The following is an 18,521-nucleotide window of genomic DNA, read 5'->3' on the forward strand; positions in this document are numbered from 1 at the left end:
GTCCTGCTTGTCAGGCCTCTTCTGAACGTCTGAGTTGTTCGTCGGCCCTGGAAATCCGGTCACTGGAGCGCACAGCCCAGTGTGGGGGGGCCCCCTGACTCGCTCTCCCCGACGTCCCGGGCGCGACGTCACCGTGACGAGCCGCGTCTGTGGCCCTGCTGTCCCCAGCTCAGAGCTCAGGGCGGCTCCTGTCTTCGTGACGTGTGGGGATCCAGCCAGCAGGGTGACCGGGTGCTTCAGAGCCGCCTGCTGTGGCCCCAGCCTTCTCGGGGCAGGAAACTGCGGGCCAATGTGTGATGAGATCCAGGGCAGTCTACCAGGCCAGCTCTCCTGGGTGGCCGGTGTTCCTGGTGCTGCCTCTCCACCCCACCGTGGGGTTCCAGGGCACCCCCATTCCACGTCCCCATCGTCACCACCAGTGTCAACACTTCAGAGCCAGGTGGTTCTGTTCCCACTGCCTGAGACGAGGGGCTCAGAACAGGTGCCTAAGGACATTTGAACAAATGACTCCCCCGATGAGTCACTGAAGTTCACTTCGTGGATCTGCAGACACGTAGACCCTACTCACACGGGCCAGGATCTATATGGCCGGGGGCTTGGTTTGCAGGACACGTGGCTCGATACCCTGCTCTGAATGCGTTACAGCTCGTGGATGACGTAGAGACAGGCCCTGTCTCCTCCCACCGGAAGGATGCTTCATTCGTGTGCTGATATTTGCGGGTGAAATGGATACAGATCCAGATTCTTTAAAAGGCTTTCAGTGGGGTTCCTTATCCCTGTATCCAAGTAGATCTGCGTTTCCCAAATGTGGCCTGGTCCATAGACCACCTGCAACAGACTCGCCTAGAATGTTTATTAAACATCCCAGACCAGTCTCTGGGAGTCTGATCTGGGGATCTGCACTATTCACAAGCACCCAGGGGATCTGGGTACAGGTTAGCATTCGGAAAACCACCGAGCGGATGAATGTTTCCCCGTTGCCTTGACACTAGCCTTTAAATATAAACCAGTAACTGGCAGAAATTTTTATAAAGAGAAAACCAATGTACTTGGTTTAAAAAGAAAACAACTCTCCAACATAGAAGAGGCATAGCTGTGAATAATCATGAAAGGCACGAGAATAGCTCTCTGGGGCAGGCTTCGAGCCCAGCCTGTGCCCAGTGCTGCTGTGGGCTCCCGGGGGGGGGGGGGGGGGCCGGTCAACACGAGCATCCCCTGTTGCCAGGAGCCCCAGCGGCAGGAGTGGGCAGACCACGTACACAGCAGGAGCTTCCCGCCCTCCCCCTCTGAGGCCTGAGTTTCCGGGACCCTCCCAACAAACCCAGAAGAAGCAGGAAAGGATCAGCATTGACAAAGGCCTTCGTCGTCATCATCATCGTCATCATCATCATGGCGGGGGGACTTGCCACCTTCACTGGGTGAGGGTGCGCCCAGCGGAGAGTCAGAGTCCAGACCCAGGTCTTCTGGCTTCGGGTCTGCTCTTCTCACATTTATCCCTTCCCTCTTCGGGAAGCTGCATCATTTAAGGGGAAGGTGGTGGAAACACTGAATTTGCATTTCTGTCCCCACTCCTGCCTATGCTGAGCTGCGCTCCTTTCAGAGGAGATTTATAACATCCTTGAGAAGCAGGGCGGTTTCCACCTTCCTCTGAGTTTTTGTTCTCGACTTAAAGCAGAGGACAGCGAGAATTTCTCCTGCGTGCCCACATCTGGCATCTGAGCCCGACCCGTACTTTTTACATTAGCTTTAGAGACTTCCTCCATCCTTGTTTGGCTAAAATGCCCCTTCAGTGCAGGACTTTTTTATTTAGCAACTTAAAGCTTTTAGTCCCGGCTCATTCCCCTGGCCACCCCCGCAGCCTGCAAAGCCCGCACCCCGCTGACTGTGCTCTGTCTCCTGGGGCAGTGGAGCCTCAGGTCCTTTGGTGGGTGACTCAGGCCCAGTGGTGGCCACGGAGAGGAAACAAACCCTGCACAGCGTCGTGCTCCTCTCAGCTGTTCACTCGTCGCGCAGTGGGGACCAGCCGTTGCTGATGTTCAGAGTGCTTACCCAGGACACCCAGTCCCATAGGCAGGCTCTGGAGCGTTGAGAGCTTTGTGCTGGGGTCTCACCTGCATCACCGCTCCGGGACCCATGGGCACTCTCTCCCCTCCGTCAGGATTTCTTGCCTTAATGAAACAAGCTGGGTGTCCAGCCCTTCCTTGGAGAGTCATAACCAGCATCCTAGACGACCAAAGGATTCTTGGCAGATCTGCCGTCACCATGACCCTACCGCGTCTTCTCTGGGTGCTGCTGGGAGCCAGTGACCTGAAGGCAGCAGTGGGGTCTCACTTAATGTTTGGAAATTCCTTCCCCATCTATGTTGTGAACGTACATTCCACTTCGATTTACCAGTGACGTAAAACTGAATACAGCCTCTTTGGTATCTGATTTCTAACAGCTTTATGAAGATATGATTTATACACCATGCGATCCATCCGTTGCACACACTTCAACAATTTTAGTCTATTTGGAGCTGCGCGGTCTGTACTGTGATCACTTTTAGAACATTTCTTCACACCAGAAAGGAACCCGGAACCCACGGCAGTCACACCCCCAGCCCCTAGCAACCACTGATCTGCTTTCTGCCTCCTGGGCTTGCCTGTTCCAGGAGCTTCCTCTAAATGTGGTCATTTGATACGTGCCTTTGGTGTCCGGTGAGGTGACACCCATTGTATGGATATGGCCCGAGTGTATACACATGCCTCAGGGATGGATGTCAAGCTTGCTTACATGTTGGGGCTATTATGAGTAATTCTGCTGCGAATTCTTGCACAGATTTTTGTGTGGAAATGTTTTCATTTCTCTTAGACACATACTTAGGAGTGGAATTGCCGGATCACGTGGGGATTACAGTGAACGCTTCAGGGAACTTGCAGATCATGATTAAAGTGTCGGTGCCTCATTTAGAATTTAATAATATGCATTTGTAATGTATTTTGTGCTATATTGTACTACAGTCATAAACATACAATATTTAGGATCTATCCCTTATTTAAAAATTTTCTTTTCTTGTTTCCATGTATTACTTTTATCTCTGAAAGCTTACAGACTTATAATTTTCTAATAAGAGCAGATTTTATCATCTATCTTGAAACGTTTTCATCTGTTGATACTGATATATCGACACCCAAACATGGGACATAAGTGATGGGAGCTTTTCCTTACTATTGTCCATTCTCTGATTTTCTTACCTCTCTGCTTTCCCTAAAGTGCGATCTAATTCATATTCCTCTGCACAATATTGTCACCTTTCTTTTAAAACACAATTCAGAAGTTGAACTATAACATAGTTTAAGCAGGATGAAGACAGGATTTTGAGGAAGACATTGGCTCCCTTTAAACACATACTTCAGAAAATTGAATTCCATTAAAATTTATGGATGGCACAGCCAGTTCCCTAAGGACAAGGGGCAATGATTCAATCATCTTGTTCTGTTAGCCACCCAATAAATGTTTGTTAGATGAATGACTCATTTTGCTGGATAAACCTATTTGGAGAGAACATTTTAACGCTGAAGAAGAAAACCTTTTTAGAGGGTCTGTTCTGCTCCAGTCTTGTGTGATGTTGGTCTCCACACCTCTGAGTTCCTCTCTGTTGACGTTGACTCTTTATAGAAGTTCATAAATACCAGCCTCTGTTTTCTGTCTCTTTGGAAAAATAAATTATATGGAAAGACGTTAGCACATTGAATTTAAAAAATAAACCTCAGGAATATTAAATGTCAAAGAATTAAATTGATACCTTCTATTCTGGTTATGCTCAACAATACCTCGTGGAGATATTGGTAGGAAGGCCAATTTAAAGACTTTCGCTTAAAAAGAACCCAAGGGAGGCTTTGAGCAGAGCTAAATGGACCTACAGACACTGTTCCCTAGGAATTCAGGTGTGGCCTCAGCAGTCCCTCTGAGCACCTGCAGCCCCAGGTCCAGAGTTCCATCATCGCATGGAGCGCTTGTCAGCAGGACTGTATGCAAACTCCCTCAGGACTCATAAATGAGCTCAAAAGGGAGTTTATGAAAAGAATAGAGGCATCTCTGAGAATCCCCAGAAGGGAAAGAGAAGCAAGTTTGAAAGCTCTGCAACCAGGAGCATAAACCGCACCTCAGCAGTACTGTCATGAAGATTGTCATTTCCAACCCTACTGGGCACAGACCTCATGGCATGGACACCCCTGGGCAGGACAAGGATGGTGACATCTGAACTACTGCCACCACAACCTTGTAACTAGACCCAGCAGCTACCACGGTGGCCATCAAAGCATGGGTTCGACTTAGCTGTCACCTCAAGTCTTGGGAAAATGCATTTCATTGAAGGAACATAGGTCATGTGCCCATACTGTAGCTCTAAGAGAGTCTGCAAGAAGAAATGCCCAGCCTGTGTGACCCTGTAACAGAGTCAGACTGCCTCTCACAGTGGTGGATTCCCTAAACCACAACAAAATGATTGGGATGTCAGTGAGCCAAACAAGTGACAAATGCCACCATGACAACATAATATTAAGGAATAAAACCTAATGGGTAAGAGTTCTGGAGCGCTAACTCTTCTATGGAAAAGCAATGATAAACTCTGGAATATATTATATATGCCTGCTACAAATGTATACAGTGACCCTTGAACAACATGGGTTTGAATCACGTTGGTCCACTTATACATAGATTTTTTTTAATAAATACTGTACTATAAATGTATTTTCTCTTCCTTATGATTTTCTTAATATTTTATTTTTCTAACATCCTATTATAAGGATATAGCACATAATACATAAAACATACAGAATATGTGTTAATCGACTATTTATGTGATTGGTAAGCCTTCTGGTCAACATTAAGCTATTAGTAGAGTTTGAGATAAGTAAAAACCTGGATTCTCAATTAGGTTCCAGTGACCACTGTGTTGTTCAAGGATCAACTGTATACATCTGTTTTATAGGTATAAATATATAATATACAAACATTTTAATATAACAGTACAGGATGGCAAACAACAGCAGGCAGGAAGTAGATGATATTCAAACGCTGAAAAAGGAAACACACTCAGTGAAATCCATATTTATATGAATCTTTTCTGAGTGTTTTCCCTATTCCTTATGGTTTAGGACAGTAAGAATTTCAGCAAAGTCATGAATTTGGATATTAAGGAACAGGATTTGGGGTTTCCAGAGTGGCAGGAGATTTTGGGGGCAAGGACAACACAGAAACCAAGGAGCCATTGTGAGGGAACCCCAATACCTGAGTAAAAACTAGGGACCCCTGAACCAAGTCTAGTTTTCAGCTGCTACCCACTGAAGAAGATTAAAAGTTTAAGGATGAAAGCCCAGTGAGTCATGGTGTCTCAAAAATAGCAAGATACCTAGAACATGAATATTAAATCCGTGAACAGTTGGAGCTTTCCTTAGATCCATCCCGTGAGTGTGTAAAACCGTGCATCCATAAGCTCAAGATGATCCACCAGCACAGAAAGTCAATACTCTTCAGAGGAAGATAACGGGATCCAGAGTCTCTAGCAACAATGTCCATCGTACTTAAGAAAGAAGAAAAAACCATGCAAAGTCGTAGTGAAGTGAAACTCACCAGTGAGAAACACATGAAGATGAACCCTGAAATGGCCCAGATGTTTGGATGAGCCAAAAAGAGCTTTAAAGCAGCTATTATAAGGTTCTATGTCTTAAAGGAAAAGATGTTCTTGATGAGTGAACAGATAGTGGAAAGAACCAACTGACATTGCAGGATGAAGGAGTCCACAATCTGAATCAGAAATTCACTGCTTAAGAGCAGACTGAGAAAGTGGGAGGAAAAAAAGTGGAAGGAAAAAATCTTTGGTAATTTGAAAATGAAGCAATGGTTCTAAAAGCTGAAGAAACGGAAGATTAAATAGGAAAAAACAGACTCAGTAATAAACAGAATAATAAAAAGTAAACTAATATACATGGAATTTGAGTATCAGAGGACACCATGTGATACCTAGAAAAGTCCATATCACACTTGTAAAGAAGTCATGGATCCAAGATAAAAGTCACAGGGCACCTGGGGGACTCAGTCGGTGAAGCGTCTGCCTTCAGCTCAGGTCATGATCTCAGGGTCCTGGGATCGAGTTTTGCTTTGGGCTCCATTCTCAGTGGGGAGTCTGCTTCTCCCTCTCCCTCTGCCACTCCCCCTGCTTGTGCGCTCACTCTCTCTCTCTCTCTCTCTCTCTTTCTCTCATTCTCTGTCAAATAAATGAATAAAATCTTTAAAAAAAAAACAAAGAAAAAATCACAGGGGAAATTGTAATTTAGGGCTGAATGACAGTGAAAGTCCATCATGTGAAGGTTTGTGTGATAGTCCCAAAGCAGCATTCGCAGCATTACATGCTTATGTGAAAAAAACAGAAAGGCTTAGAAACAGCAATCTGAGCTACCACCTTAACAAGCAAGGAAAGGAAGGGTAAATTAAATCCAAATTTAGGGAAGGAAAGAAATAATAAAGAGTAGAATCAGTAAAGTATAAAATGAACAATAGGGATCCCTGGGTGGCGCAGCGGTTTGGCGCCCGCCTTTGGCCCAGGGCGCGATCCTGGAGACCCGGGATCGAATCCCACGTCGGGCTCCTGGTGCATGCAGCCTGCTTCTCCCTCTGCCTGTGTCTCTGCCTCTCTCTCTCTCTGTGTGTGACTATCATAAATAAATTAAAAAATTTAAAAAAATATAAAAAAAATAAATAAATAAAATAAAATGAACAATAGAGAAAAAATTTCAAAGCCAAATATTGGTTATCTGAAAAGATTTACAAAGTTGATAAAACCTTAGCAAGACTGATCACCTAAAAAAAGAGAGGGGGGGGGGGGAAACACATATTATAAATATTAGGAATAAAAAAGGGAGTTATTGTAGCTCCAACAGAGATTAAAAGGAAAATAAGGGGAAATTGTAAATAAAATCACGTCAATGAATTCTACAGCTAATATGAATTGGACCAATTTTTGAAAAACATACCTATACAGAATAACCAGAAAATCCACACAGCCTTATTATGTGTTAAAAAGATTTGATCCACTGTTAACACATTCTCACAAAGAGAACTTCTGGCCACAATTGTTTCACTGGTAAATCCCACTAAACCCTGAGGAAAGCTCTCACAGAAATCATACACAAACTCATTAACCTCAGGTGAAACAATAGGATACCTCTCACCTTACTTTATGAATAAACTTTATTATTTATTTATTTATTTATTTTTAAGATTTTTTTATAATAAATTTATTTTTTTTATTGGTGCCTGCATAACTCTGATACCAAAAATGTTACTCAAAAAAGGCAATTACTGACCAATACGTTGTTTTAAATTAACAAAATATTAGCAATCCAAATCCAATACTATATAGTTTCTTTGTGACTTATTCCAGAAATGCACGGTTGATTTAATGCCTATGAGTCCGTGATGGAGGGGCACCTGGGTGGGGCGCGGGGTGAGCATCTGACTTGTTTCGGCTCTGGTAACGGTGTTGGGGTCGCAGGTCGGCTCTGTGCGGTGCTCAGGCCGGAGTCCTCTTGGGGTGCTTTCCCTCCCCCTCTGTGCCTCCCCCTGTTTGTGCTGTAGCTCTCTCCAAAATGAATAAATAAATAAAATACTTTTTAAATGAAAATCAATGAAGGAACCCACCATGTTAGCAAATACAGAAGAAACATGTTATAATCATATCAAGACTTGAGGAGAAAAGAAAACTGTCAGTAACCTGTCAGTAAACCTGGAATAAAAATTCTTCAGTTGGAGGAAGGACATTTGCACAAAATGCAGACAATAGAAATGTCAAGATCATCCAAGATTAGGCAAGAGGTGGGACATCGACGCCCACCATTCCTAGTCACATCAGAGCAGAGGATAGCCAGGAATGAGGCGAGAAGACAGAGAACTTCGAGATTAAAAAGGAAGAACTTTATTCTGTTTATTCTCAGATGATGAGATTGTTCACACAGAAAACCCAAGGCAGGTACAAGACAAATACTGGAACCAATAATGACAGTCACCCAGACCAGAGTGCGAGCAAAACCTGTAAAAACCCAGCTATTTGTCTTTAGACCATCAATGAACAATCAGGAAACATAAAATCTGCACTTTTAAGGTTTGTACCTCTTATCCCTGTAACCTTCTCCCCCCCCACCCCCCCGTCCTGGCAACAACCAGATTGTTCTTTATACTTAAGAGCCTGCTTCTGGGTTTTGTGTGTTCGTTTGTTCTGTGTTTTGGATTCCACACATGCGTGAAGTCCTATCCTATTTGTCTTTCTCTCAGCGACGTATTCCACTAACCCTAATACCCTCTAGGTCCAACCACGTTGTTGCCAATGGCAAGATGTCATGCTTTTTGATGCCTGAGTACTATTCCAGAGTGTGTACACACGTATGTCATGTCCTCTGTACCCACTCGTCTACGGATGGACCCTGGGGCCTCCTCCATGTCTCTGCTGTTGTGAATAATCCCGCAGGGAACACGGGGAGCGGGTGTCTTGTCACAATAGTGTTTTCATTCCTTTGGGAGAAAATATCCAGTGATGGGATTACTGGGTCCTAGGGCAGCTCTAGTTTTGAGTTTTTGAGGAAGCTCCACACTGTTTCGCCGAGCGTCTGCACCAGGTCACACTCCACCCACAGTGCGTGAGGATATCCCTGTCTCTACATCCTCACCCACACTTGTTATTAGTAAATTGGTTTTATGCATCTCAACAGAATTGTTGAGTTTCTACCCTAAGAACCACAAGTATTGCTCCAAAGAATTAAAGAAAAGTGACGAGACTAAATGATGGAAACGTCGATATTGAGATGTCAGCTCTCCCCAGAGGTTCAGTTCCAAAGTGACCTCACTCGAAACCAATACTATTCAAAGCAGCCTCAGTCTTCAGACAAAGTGATGACAGGAAGATTCTGAAACACGCGTGAACGTGCAGAGAACCTTGGAGGAGCCAGACCATCTTGCGGAAGGACGAAGGTGGACTGCCGGTTCTCCGAGGTCTCCTCCGAGGCCTGGCCCCAGCACCCTCCGAACCTCCAAGGATGCCTGGCTCCTTTCAGGGGGCGGTGTGTGGAACCCCACACCCAGGCCCGGTGGCCCGATGCGGGCCCCCGTCGCGGCAGCGCAGCACACACACAATCTGAGCAAACTCCGCGTGGCCACTAGGCTGAGCGTGAATTCCGGCCGCTGTGCAGGACCGTGACCCTGCTCCATACAGCACGAGCGGCTGGCCTCCTTCCTGTGGCCACCGGCACAAGGGACCTTAATCTCCACCCAGACTCGTCCTCTTGGAACTGAGGGTTGTTTGGAAGAGTGTGGTGTGGCCTGCCCGCGGCGACCGTCCAGCCCCATTGTGCTGCTGGCTCGAGCGGGAGGACGCTGAGGCCCAGCCCCACAGGCGTGGGCTCCGGCCTTTCGGCACCTGCCGACATGTGCCTTGTGGCCGGAGTCTGGCCCGCGTCCTGCCGCTGTTGGCCGGGGACCGCCTGCTGCTGGCCTCCCGGGCCACGCCCCTCCCCAGGCTGTGACCGCCCAGACCGTCCCCACGTCGCCGTGACCGGGTCAGGAGCCCTCGGAGAGGATACCCAGCGCGGGTCGTGGCGAGGGGCCCTGCGCACCCAGAGCCACGGGTGAGGCCGAGGAGGCGAGCGGGGCGAAGGAGAGCGCCGGGCTCCACTGCCACGGGGCCCGCAGGTGCCCAGTAACCCAGCCTTTCAAGCAAGGCAGTGGACAAGTCATGTCCCCGAAAAGGCATGCAAGTGGCCGGGCCCCTGGGGCGTGAAAGGTGGAGGGAGGTGCCGCCCCTGCCCGACCGCGGCTTGGGTTCCAGAGCAGATGTGGGACCACGACACGGAGGCTCCCAGGCCGCTGGCCGCGCAGCAGGGCATGTGCTGCTCAGCCACTTGGCTTCCCGTCCGACACACACAGGGCGCACTTTTCTGTTCTAGGGTGTCTATTTTAGGGGGAAAAATCTCTTTGTTTTTCTTTAAAAAAATTTTTGAACAGGTGAAATGTGTTGTTGAGACAGAGTCTCACGTGGAAACACGGGTCCCATGTGGACGGCCCCTCCCCGTCAGCCCCGGAGCTGAGACTCCCTGACCGCATCCCGGAGGACGTCCAGAGCCTCAGCTCCAGGACCCCCGTGTCCGGGGATCCCTGGGTGGTGCAGCGGTTTAGCGCCTGCCTTTGGCCCAGGGCACGATCCTGGAGACCCGGGATCGAATCCCACGTCGGGCTCCCGGTGCATGGAGCCTGCTTCTCCCTCTGCCTGTGTCTCTGCCTCTCTCTCTCTCTCTGTGTGATTATCATAAATAAATTTTAAAAATTAAAAAAAAAGGACCCCTGTGTCCAGACCGACGACGAATGCAGTGTGACGCGTGTTCCCCTTACCCGAGGGCTGCGTGTGCCGGGCGAGGGGGGACATTCCGGAGAGGCCTGTTGCCGTGAGCCACACTGCACACGCTCAAGAGACTGCACACTTGTGTGCAAGGGCCACGGGGCAGGGCAGGAACAGAGGGCTTCCCTCATGGGCGGGACTCCATCACCTGCACGGTGTTCACGGGGGTGTTCCCACCCCAGGGCCCGGCACACAGTGGGGGGGGGGGGCTGTTCTCACAGGGTCTCACTTCCTAAAAATACATTAACTTCTCCCCCCAAACTCAGGACTTTTCCCAAATTACCCCATACTCTCCTCTTCATGGACAAATTCGACAAATCATTCAAAATGGTCACTCATATGACCATTCTGTTGCCTTAACTGCCACCTGGCTTCTGTCCCAAATCCACCAAAGCCATTTCCCTGGTGCTGTCTGTGATCCCTGATGGCTCCGTGTGGGGTCCTCCCCTGGGCTCGGGGACGCGGCAGGTGGCCCTCGACCCCCCTCCCCCTCCGGGGCCCTGTGACCTTCTCCGGGTCCCCCTGCGCCCCCTGCACATGTGTGCCTCGCGAACCACCGTGAGGACAGGGAGTAATGGGGCGGGCACTGCGGGCTGGCCCGGGTGCTCCAAGTCTCTGGAGACCCCACAGCAGACCCAGCACCCACACCAGGTGAGCAGGAGGGATGCCTCCAGATTTGAGGGGACGCGTTGGGGCAGACTACGGGGTCCCACCTGTGCCCGGCCCGGCACAGAGGGACCCGGCTGCTCCCCTGGGCAGCACCTGCTTGCAGGCTCACCTGGCTGCGCGCAGGGCCCACACATCTAGTCCACGGGTCTGCCGCGCCGAGGACCCCAGGGTGCGGGGAGAGCCCCCCAGCGTGGTCGAGCCTCCTCCGCCTCCCACGGGGGTCTCGGCGCCCACGGGCCTGGAAGGACAGAAACGGGCCGAGTATCCTTGGCTATTCTGGAAGACTTCCCATGCTCTCTGAGCTGTGTGAATCTGTACGGGAGCACTTGGACCCCAGAAGCTGAGGATGCTGATGCGGGAACTGCCACCCTGGGGACCCACTAAGGTGCTTGGAGGAGATGTGCACGTGAGAAGGGTCCCCAGGGGCGCTGCGGGGAGGGCCCCGGGCTCGGGCTGGGCGTTCTGTGCCGATAGGGCCTGCCTGGCTGCCACCCTGCCCGCGCCTGCAGTCCTGCACCCTGACTTTCAGCCTCCGGGGGTGACATGTATGCGGGCAACTGCCTTCCTGGGACACGGCGATGCCGTAAAATGCTAAACCGTTGCGGTAAAAAAGAAATTTCTATTTTTTTAAGTTTTTTTTTTTTTTTTACGATTTTATTTATTCATGAGAGAAAGAGAGATAGAGACACGGGCAGAAGGAGGAGCAGGCTCCGAGCAGGGAGCTGATGCGGGACTCGATCCCGGGACCTCAGGATCACGCCCTGGGCCAAAGGCAGGCACTAAACCGCTGAGCCACTATTAAGCCTACTGAGGCTGAACTTTTTTTTTAACTATTTAGAATATATGGTAATGAAGGACCACCCTGCTCCCATGACTCAGTGGCTGCGTTCTGGGAGCGGGAAGCGTGCGCCCTGGGGCCGGCAGCTGGCACAGGGTCCAGCTCGCTGCGCTCCGAGTGAGCCTCCTGTGACTCAGTGTCCCGGACGTGCGATGTGAAGTGCGTACAGGTTTCCAGCACGATGGTGTGCAGCCAGCATTCATGGTCATGAGTCGGTGTTTAAGAGGAAAAGATGTGTTCAGGGGCCGCTGCTCCTGGGTGGCGAGCCCGGTGTGCTGAGATCTCGAGTTCGGGGACGCTTTTCGACACAGAATCACTCAGGCGTGAGTGCCGCCCCAGGGCCGCCGAGGGGGTCACTTGTGTTCATTGTGAGGACATCTTGCACTCCCGGCACCTGTGCTGAGCTCACCTGTGGGTCCAGGGATGGACATAGGTCCTTGTTCAGGGGCGCGGACCCTTCATGGGAGGGTGGTCAGACGGTGAGGTGGTGCTGTAGTCGGGATGGAGCTTTTGCACTTCAAGTAAATAAGAAATCGGTACAAACCAGCAGAAATGCAAGGGTGTGAAATGAGCCATTTTAAGGAAGCAGAGGAGGGGGAAATGCAGAAAGTTTGCATTTCTGCAAGGTCAGGAGTGCAGCCAACAGCCTGTGTGAGGGGTTTGCCGGAGGCTGCGGAGCTCAGGTCCCACATAGCATCGGACTCAACACACAGGAGCGGAGGCGTGGGGAGGCCAGCGTGGGGTGGCCAGCGCCACTCGTCCAGCCACGCTGGGCCCCAGAGTCGTGGGCACGCCCCGCTGGCATGTTGCTGCCCACACACGGACCCTAGCCACCCCGCCACTTCCACAGAAGGTGGCTGCGCGCACCTGTGGGTTTGCTCACGGGTCTCCCCCGGCAGTTGGGCCTGGTGCCCGCCGTGCTGCGCTTACCACACCCAGCCCGAGCAGGGGGCGGTGGGGAGGCTGGGGGGCCAGCATGCCCACCCCGTGCCACACAGAGCCCCAGCTGCCTGCATTGCGGCCCGTGTCTTTCTCTTTTCATTCTGTTTCATTTTGAGTGGAGGGACCTGGAATGTGTTAGACACCCAAGCTTAAAACAGAAATTGCCATAACAATAATTTATAATATCAGTTACACATAATTCTGTTAATAGATGAGAATACGTAGTATTAGTTTTAGCAGAAATGCTGACCTTAAATCTGTGGTAAATGACCTCTCCTCCTTCGGGACGTATAGTTGAGCCCAAGTTTTTCTCTGCTGTCTGTCCCATTTTTCCAGAAGCAGGTAAATCGCAGAGAAAGCCAATTACATCAAGAATTTACTTTGCAAAGCAGGGCCCAAGCTGGAACTGGCTGCGGAGCCGGGCTTGGCCACCTGGTGCTTCTGTAGGTGTTCAGAGGCGCCCATGCCTGGTCCTGCCTCGCGCTCCCACTGTCATCCAGACCAGGACAGAAGCTTACCCACATCCGCTCTTATGACTCCGTTTCTGATCAAATAAAATGAATTTTTACTCTTTTCAAAAGATTGCCCTCAGGACTTGAAACAGAGAATTAATTCATTAGGGCCAGACGTGCAAGCCACGCGGGCCTTTCCGCCTGCCCCTCCGCCTCACGGCTTTCCCGCCTGACGGCGTCGGGGAGGCTGCCCCCGGCGGGAGTTTACAGGAGGGTGACCGGCGAGACAGTGGCAGGGGGCGGGCCTCCCTGCCGGCCACACGGCCTGCCCCACGCTGCACAGCCCAAGACAAGCCTTTTATTTCCTGTTATTTTCCTGAGTGTGTGAAAGCTGCCAAAAGCTAAGGCGATTTTTGTGAGATTCTCAGGCTTTGGGCTTAAATTCAGGAGCACGTGTGCTGTCGTGCCGTGTGAATTACGGGGTTCTCGGTTCCCCTTTGTTAACCGAAGGTGGTCCTGCCTTCACTCCCCAGCCACAAGCAGTCAGCTGTCAAACAGCTTTGCCAACAGCATCCTCCAGGGCTTCTGACAACTTTGCGTGTGTACCTGACCCTGCAGAAGGTGGGCCTGAGGCCATCATGTCCAGCAAGACACACACGCTCCACTGAAAATCTTCCAGCGGCCCCTGGGGCTGGTTGGAACGACCCTCACCTGCCCGTCCCCTTCCACGCGTGTTCACAGAACGCCTTTTCTCTTCGTGTCTCTTCTCTTTTAGCCAGAGCTACCTGCAAGCTACCAGCGACGTGCCTGCCGGCCACAGCCTGGACCCCTCGACCAGCTACAACTCCCCGAAATTCCGCTCCCGGAACCAGAGCTACATGAGAGCTGTCAGCACCCTGAGTCAGGCCAGCTGTGTGAGCCAGGTCGGGAACCGCCTTCCCCTCTCCCTGGGGTCCCGTCTCTAAGGCCGAGTCCTCAGAGCAGTAACAGAAGCAGTAACAGAGCTCCGAAGCCTGCGGCCGCCCCCCAGAGCCCAGCTCAGCGGGGGTGACCTCCCAGCCTGCCGTGGGGTCCCAGCTCAGACCGCCTGCCTTCCCCCGAGGCTGCCCAGGGAGCCGGGCCGGGCGGGTGCATGGCCACCGGGCTCTGTCCCCCGAGGTCTCTCGGGCCGCCCCACCGGGAACCCCGAAGGCCCAAGGAGAGCTGGAATAGCCCGCGCGGCTTGCTGTTCCCCGCAGAGGAGCGTGTGCCGGGCGTGCTTCTGGCTCCTGTGCAGCCCCAGTGGCCCCGGGGCAGACGTGGTGTTCGAACCCGGGGCAGGGGCGTGGCTGCCACGGGGACAGGGAGCCCAGCGGCCTTTCCCACCCTGTTTTGAACGGTTCAAAGAAAACGCCAGAGCAACATGAGCAGTCCCTGGCGCTTCTAATCGCCATGTGCTGTAGGGTCGATAAGAATGGAGTTTCTCAGTCGTTAATTAAGCAGGTCACTCGCTGATCTCAGATGCCTTTAAAAACAGCTGTGGGCGTACACCGAAGGCTGTGGGTGCCTCCTGCAGAGGAGGGGCCGGGAGTGGCACTCGCGGAGGCAGTCGGTGTCCTGGCCTCTGCTGCCCTGGCCCGAGGCCTCCCTTAACCTCCCTGAGCTTCCCCCTCATCCGTGGGCAGAGGAGGGCTGCCGCGTGGTGTCGGAGGAGCAGGGGATGTAGCCCTACACCCAGGGGCCGGTGCTCCGGCCGTGCCAGCGGGTGCTCCTGTGCTGGTGTCAGCAGCAGTGGGAGCGCTTGGTTCGAGGGCCTCCTGGTTACAGGCGAGCTGCCAGGGGTTCCCATACGCCCAAGGGTTCCCCTCGCCTCGGGCGTTAAATGCCCTGCCAGGCAGGAGCCTGCACTTGCAGCCTTTTCTCACCAGAAGCTAACACTCTGGACTTTACACTGAACAGTCTGGGTTTTTCTTGTGCCACAATGTCTTTCATCGATGCAGATGCTATTTTTCTTTAAAAATGGGACTAGGTCTGCATCTAGGACAGAATTCCAGGGACCCTTCCTCCCCCGAGGCGAGGAGAGGATGATCCGTGACTCTGCCCACGGGGCTTAGCCCTGAACCTCGGCCCGGGCACACGGACTGGGGCCCCCGCTCCACGACCGCCAGTGCCCCTGCAACTAATACTAAAAACAGCAAAGGCAACACCGGTCGGCCAGCGGGTGCATCACTGTGGTCACGGAGTAGTCGGGGAGATGTCGGGTTTCAGCACGGGGACGCCCAGGGTGACGCAGCCGGAGCGCGGGGGCGCCCCCAGCACACTGGCCGCCTCCAAGGGACCTTCAGGGCCGGCTTCTCTGGACCCGCTCCCCTCCGCCTCCGTCTGCCTGCGCCGCCTCCCATCCCAAACACGACTGTAGCATCAGGTGTGACCCCATCAGGGCTCACAGCGGGACACAGCGATTCCACTGCAGATGCGGTGACTCCTCCAAGATTTGCTTTTCTTTCTCTGTCTTTATATTTTTTGAGCAGCTGACACCGATGTCGCGTTAGATTCGGGTGCGCCACTAGTGGCTGGAGACCTGCTACGCGGCCTCCGGGCACCTCCCACCCCCTTCACCTGCTCCACAACCTGCACTTTGTTCTCTGTGTTTGTGAGTCTGGTTATGCTTTTCTTTTTTGTTCTGATTTGCTCTCAAAAAGAAAAGGTTCCCACCGAACGCACGGCACACCCTCCAGGTGCTCTTGTGAGACCCACCAGCCTCCCCAGTTGCAGAAGCATCACTGCCCTCAACGCCGTGTTTTTAGGGAACCCAAGCTGGCTTCCAAAGTATGTCGGTGAAAGCACCATGTCCTCGCACCTTCTTGTATCTGAGAAGATTCGTCATCGTAAATGGGAGCCCTGGTAGGCAAGCCGGGCTTTCGGGGGTTCTACGTGTTTGAGGACTTTTGACGTCTGGAATCCTAAGTGATTCCGACTGCTGGGTGCTATGATGTGACTTTAAACGGAGCTTAATTCTGAAAAAGACCCATATTGTTACTCACAGTGACCCTGGCACCTGGCAGTGGGGCCATTTCCCGGCTGGAGACAGGTTTGCAGTGACTCCGTGTCAGACCCCGGCCGGCGGGAGGAGGGGAGGGCAGGCAGTTCCCAGGAGTGGAGCAGGACGTGAATCGGGTGATGCCGCTGGGAATCACTCAGCATCCCTGGGCCCGAGTGGGTGGCTGACGCGAGGAGAAGCTCCCTCCTCGATACCCGACATTCCCTCAAATGCAGAGATGAGCTTGAACATCTAACTGAGCTCCCGTGAGGCTTGCTCGTCTCTAAGCCGGGCTGGGATTCGATCTTGAGTCTCCGGACTCCGGCCTGTCTTCCCTGGGCACACGCACTGGGGAGAGACCCATAGGTGTCTGGTGTGCGGGCTGATGCCCTGGGGCCCCAGCGGTGACGTCCAGGAGTCGGGGCAGCGGTGACAGCTGCCCACCGACCGGCTGGAGGGGTGGGGTCCATCCTCAAGCAAACGGTTTCTTCCCTGGAGGAATCTCCTGGAAGACACTAGAGACGCACACTGAACCTGTTGCTTTCCCGGAACCTCAGGCACAGCGCGGAGGCCGTGTCGGCATGGGCGGTGCAGGGTCAGGGCATCCCCCGTGTCGTGGACCTGTCCTGAACTCTCTGGGACTCTCCCGCACGCTCGACCCTCAGACGGGACCCCACCGGGGGAGGGGAGGCACTTCCCCCTCTGTGGGCTATTCCCTGCAGTGTCAGTGGGCACGGGTGGCCTGTGCCTAGAGGCACCACGTCCATGCCTGGCGACACCTCACAAGGAAGCATGTCTGCATGTGTCACGTCCCAGAGGTGACGCAGAGCCAGATGTCAGGACGTCTGGTCTCCCGTCACCTGGTGAACCAGAGCCTGGCAGGGGTGCAGCCCGTCAGCACACTGGGCTCTGAAACGGCGAGCCCCACCCCACCCCCGAGCATTAGTGGGATCTGTGTCCCTCCAGGTAGCATCTGCGGATGCCCCAGACGCTGCCCCCGCCGCCGTGATGCTGGCGGCTGTCCTTCTGCCCTCGCCCCGGGCCAGCCGCCCCGCAGCCCAGCCTCCTGAGGTCACGGGCAGAGCCTCTGCGCTCACCTGCTTGCCCTTCATCCACCAGCGTTCCTGATGGGCAGAGCCGTCCCTGCGGCCGTGGGTGCCAGGTGGGAGGGTGGGCGCCTGCACACCCCCCGGGGACAGATGCAGGCCTTCCCCCAGCTGCAACACCGGGCCCCGACCCCTGTCCCTGCCCCTTGCCTCTGACCCCTGCGCCTGCCCCCTTGCCCCTGCCCCTTGCCCTGATCCCTGCCCCTGCCCCTTGCCCCTAACCCCTTGCCCCTGCCCCTTACCCCTGCGAGCCCCTGACCCCTTTCCCTTGCCCCTGACCCCTGCCACTGCCACCTGCCCCTGACCCCTGTGTCTGCCTCTTACCCCTGATCCCTGCCCCTGCCCCTTGCCCCGATCCCTGCCCCTGCCTCCTTGCCCCTGCCCCTTGCCCCTTGCCCCTGATCCCTGCCCTTACCCCTTGCCCCTGACCCCTTGCCCCTGCCCCTTGCCCCTGATCCCTGCCCCTGACCCATTGCCCCTGCGAGCCCCTGACCCCTTTCCCTTGCCCCTGACCCCTGCCACTGCCGCCTGCCCCTGCCCCCTGTGTCTGCCTCTTACCCCTGATCCCTGCCCCTGCCCCCTTGCCCCTGCCCCCTACCCCTTGCCCCTGATCCCTGCCCCTGCCCCCTTGCCCCTGATCCCTGCCCCTGCCCCCTTGCCCCTGATCCCTGCCCCTGGCCCCTTGCCCCTGCCCCTTGCCCCTGATCCCTGACACTGACCCCTTGCCCCTGATCCCTGCTCCTGTCCCTGACCCCTGCCCCTACCCCTGTCCCAGCCCCCTGCCCCCTGCCTCCTTCCCCTGGCCCTGTGTCCCTGTGGATGTGACCCTAACAGGGACTCGGGTGGAATCACACAGCATTCCCCTGCTGTCTGATGGGCTTCTCCCTCTCGACCTCGTGCCCTAGGGTCTCTCCCACTGGAGCAGGTGTCAGCCACCGCCCCCCCCCCCCCCGCCCTGTCCTATCTGCAGGCCTGAGTCCAGCTTGTGAACATGGGTTTGCAAACATCTGTTCCAGTCCCTGCTTCCAGTCCTTACGGGTCAGCACCTGGCAGTGGCAGCGCTGGACTCTGT

General features: G+C 53.5%; 1 protein-coding gene across 7 annotated transcripts in view; it reads left to right on the top strand.

Annotated features, from left to right (window-relative positions):
• Window positions 1-18,521, top strand: part of DLGAP2 (DLG associated protein 2) — a 693,430-nt gene that overhangs the window by 607,775 nt on the left and 67,134 nt on the right. For all 7 annotated transcript variants that reach the window (XM_038585891.1, XM_038585894.1, XM_038585892.1 and 4 more), the window contains one exon: window positions 14,100-14,247. In XM_038585891.1, the coding sequence (XP_038441819.1) occupies window positions 14,100-14,247 (148 nt within the window). The remainder of the gene's footprint in view (window positions 1-14,099; window positions 14,248-18,521) is intronic.

This window comes from Canis lupus, chromosome 37 (genome assembly GCF_011100685.1).
Source record: "Canis lupus familiaris isolate Mischka breed German Shepherd chromosome 37, alternate assembly UU_Cfam_GSD_1.0, whole genome shotgun sequence".
Classification (NCBI taxonomy): domain Eukaryota; kingdom Metazoa; phylum Chordata; class Mammalia; order Carnivora; family Canidae; genus Canis; species Canis lupus.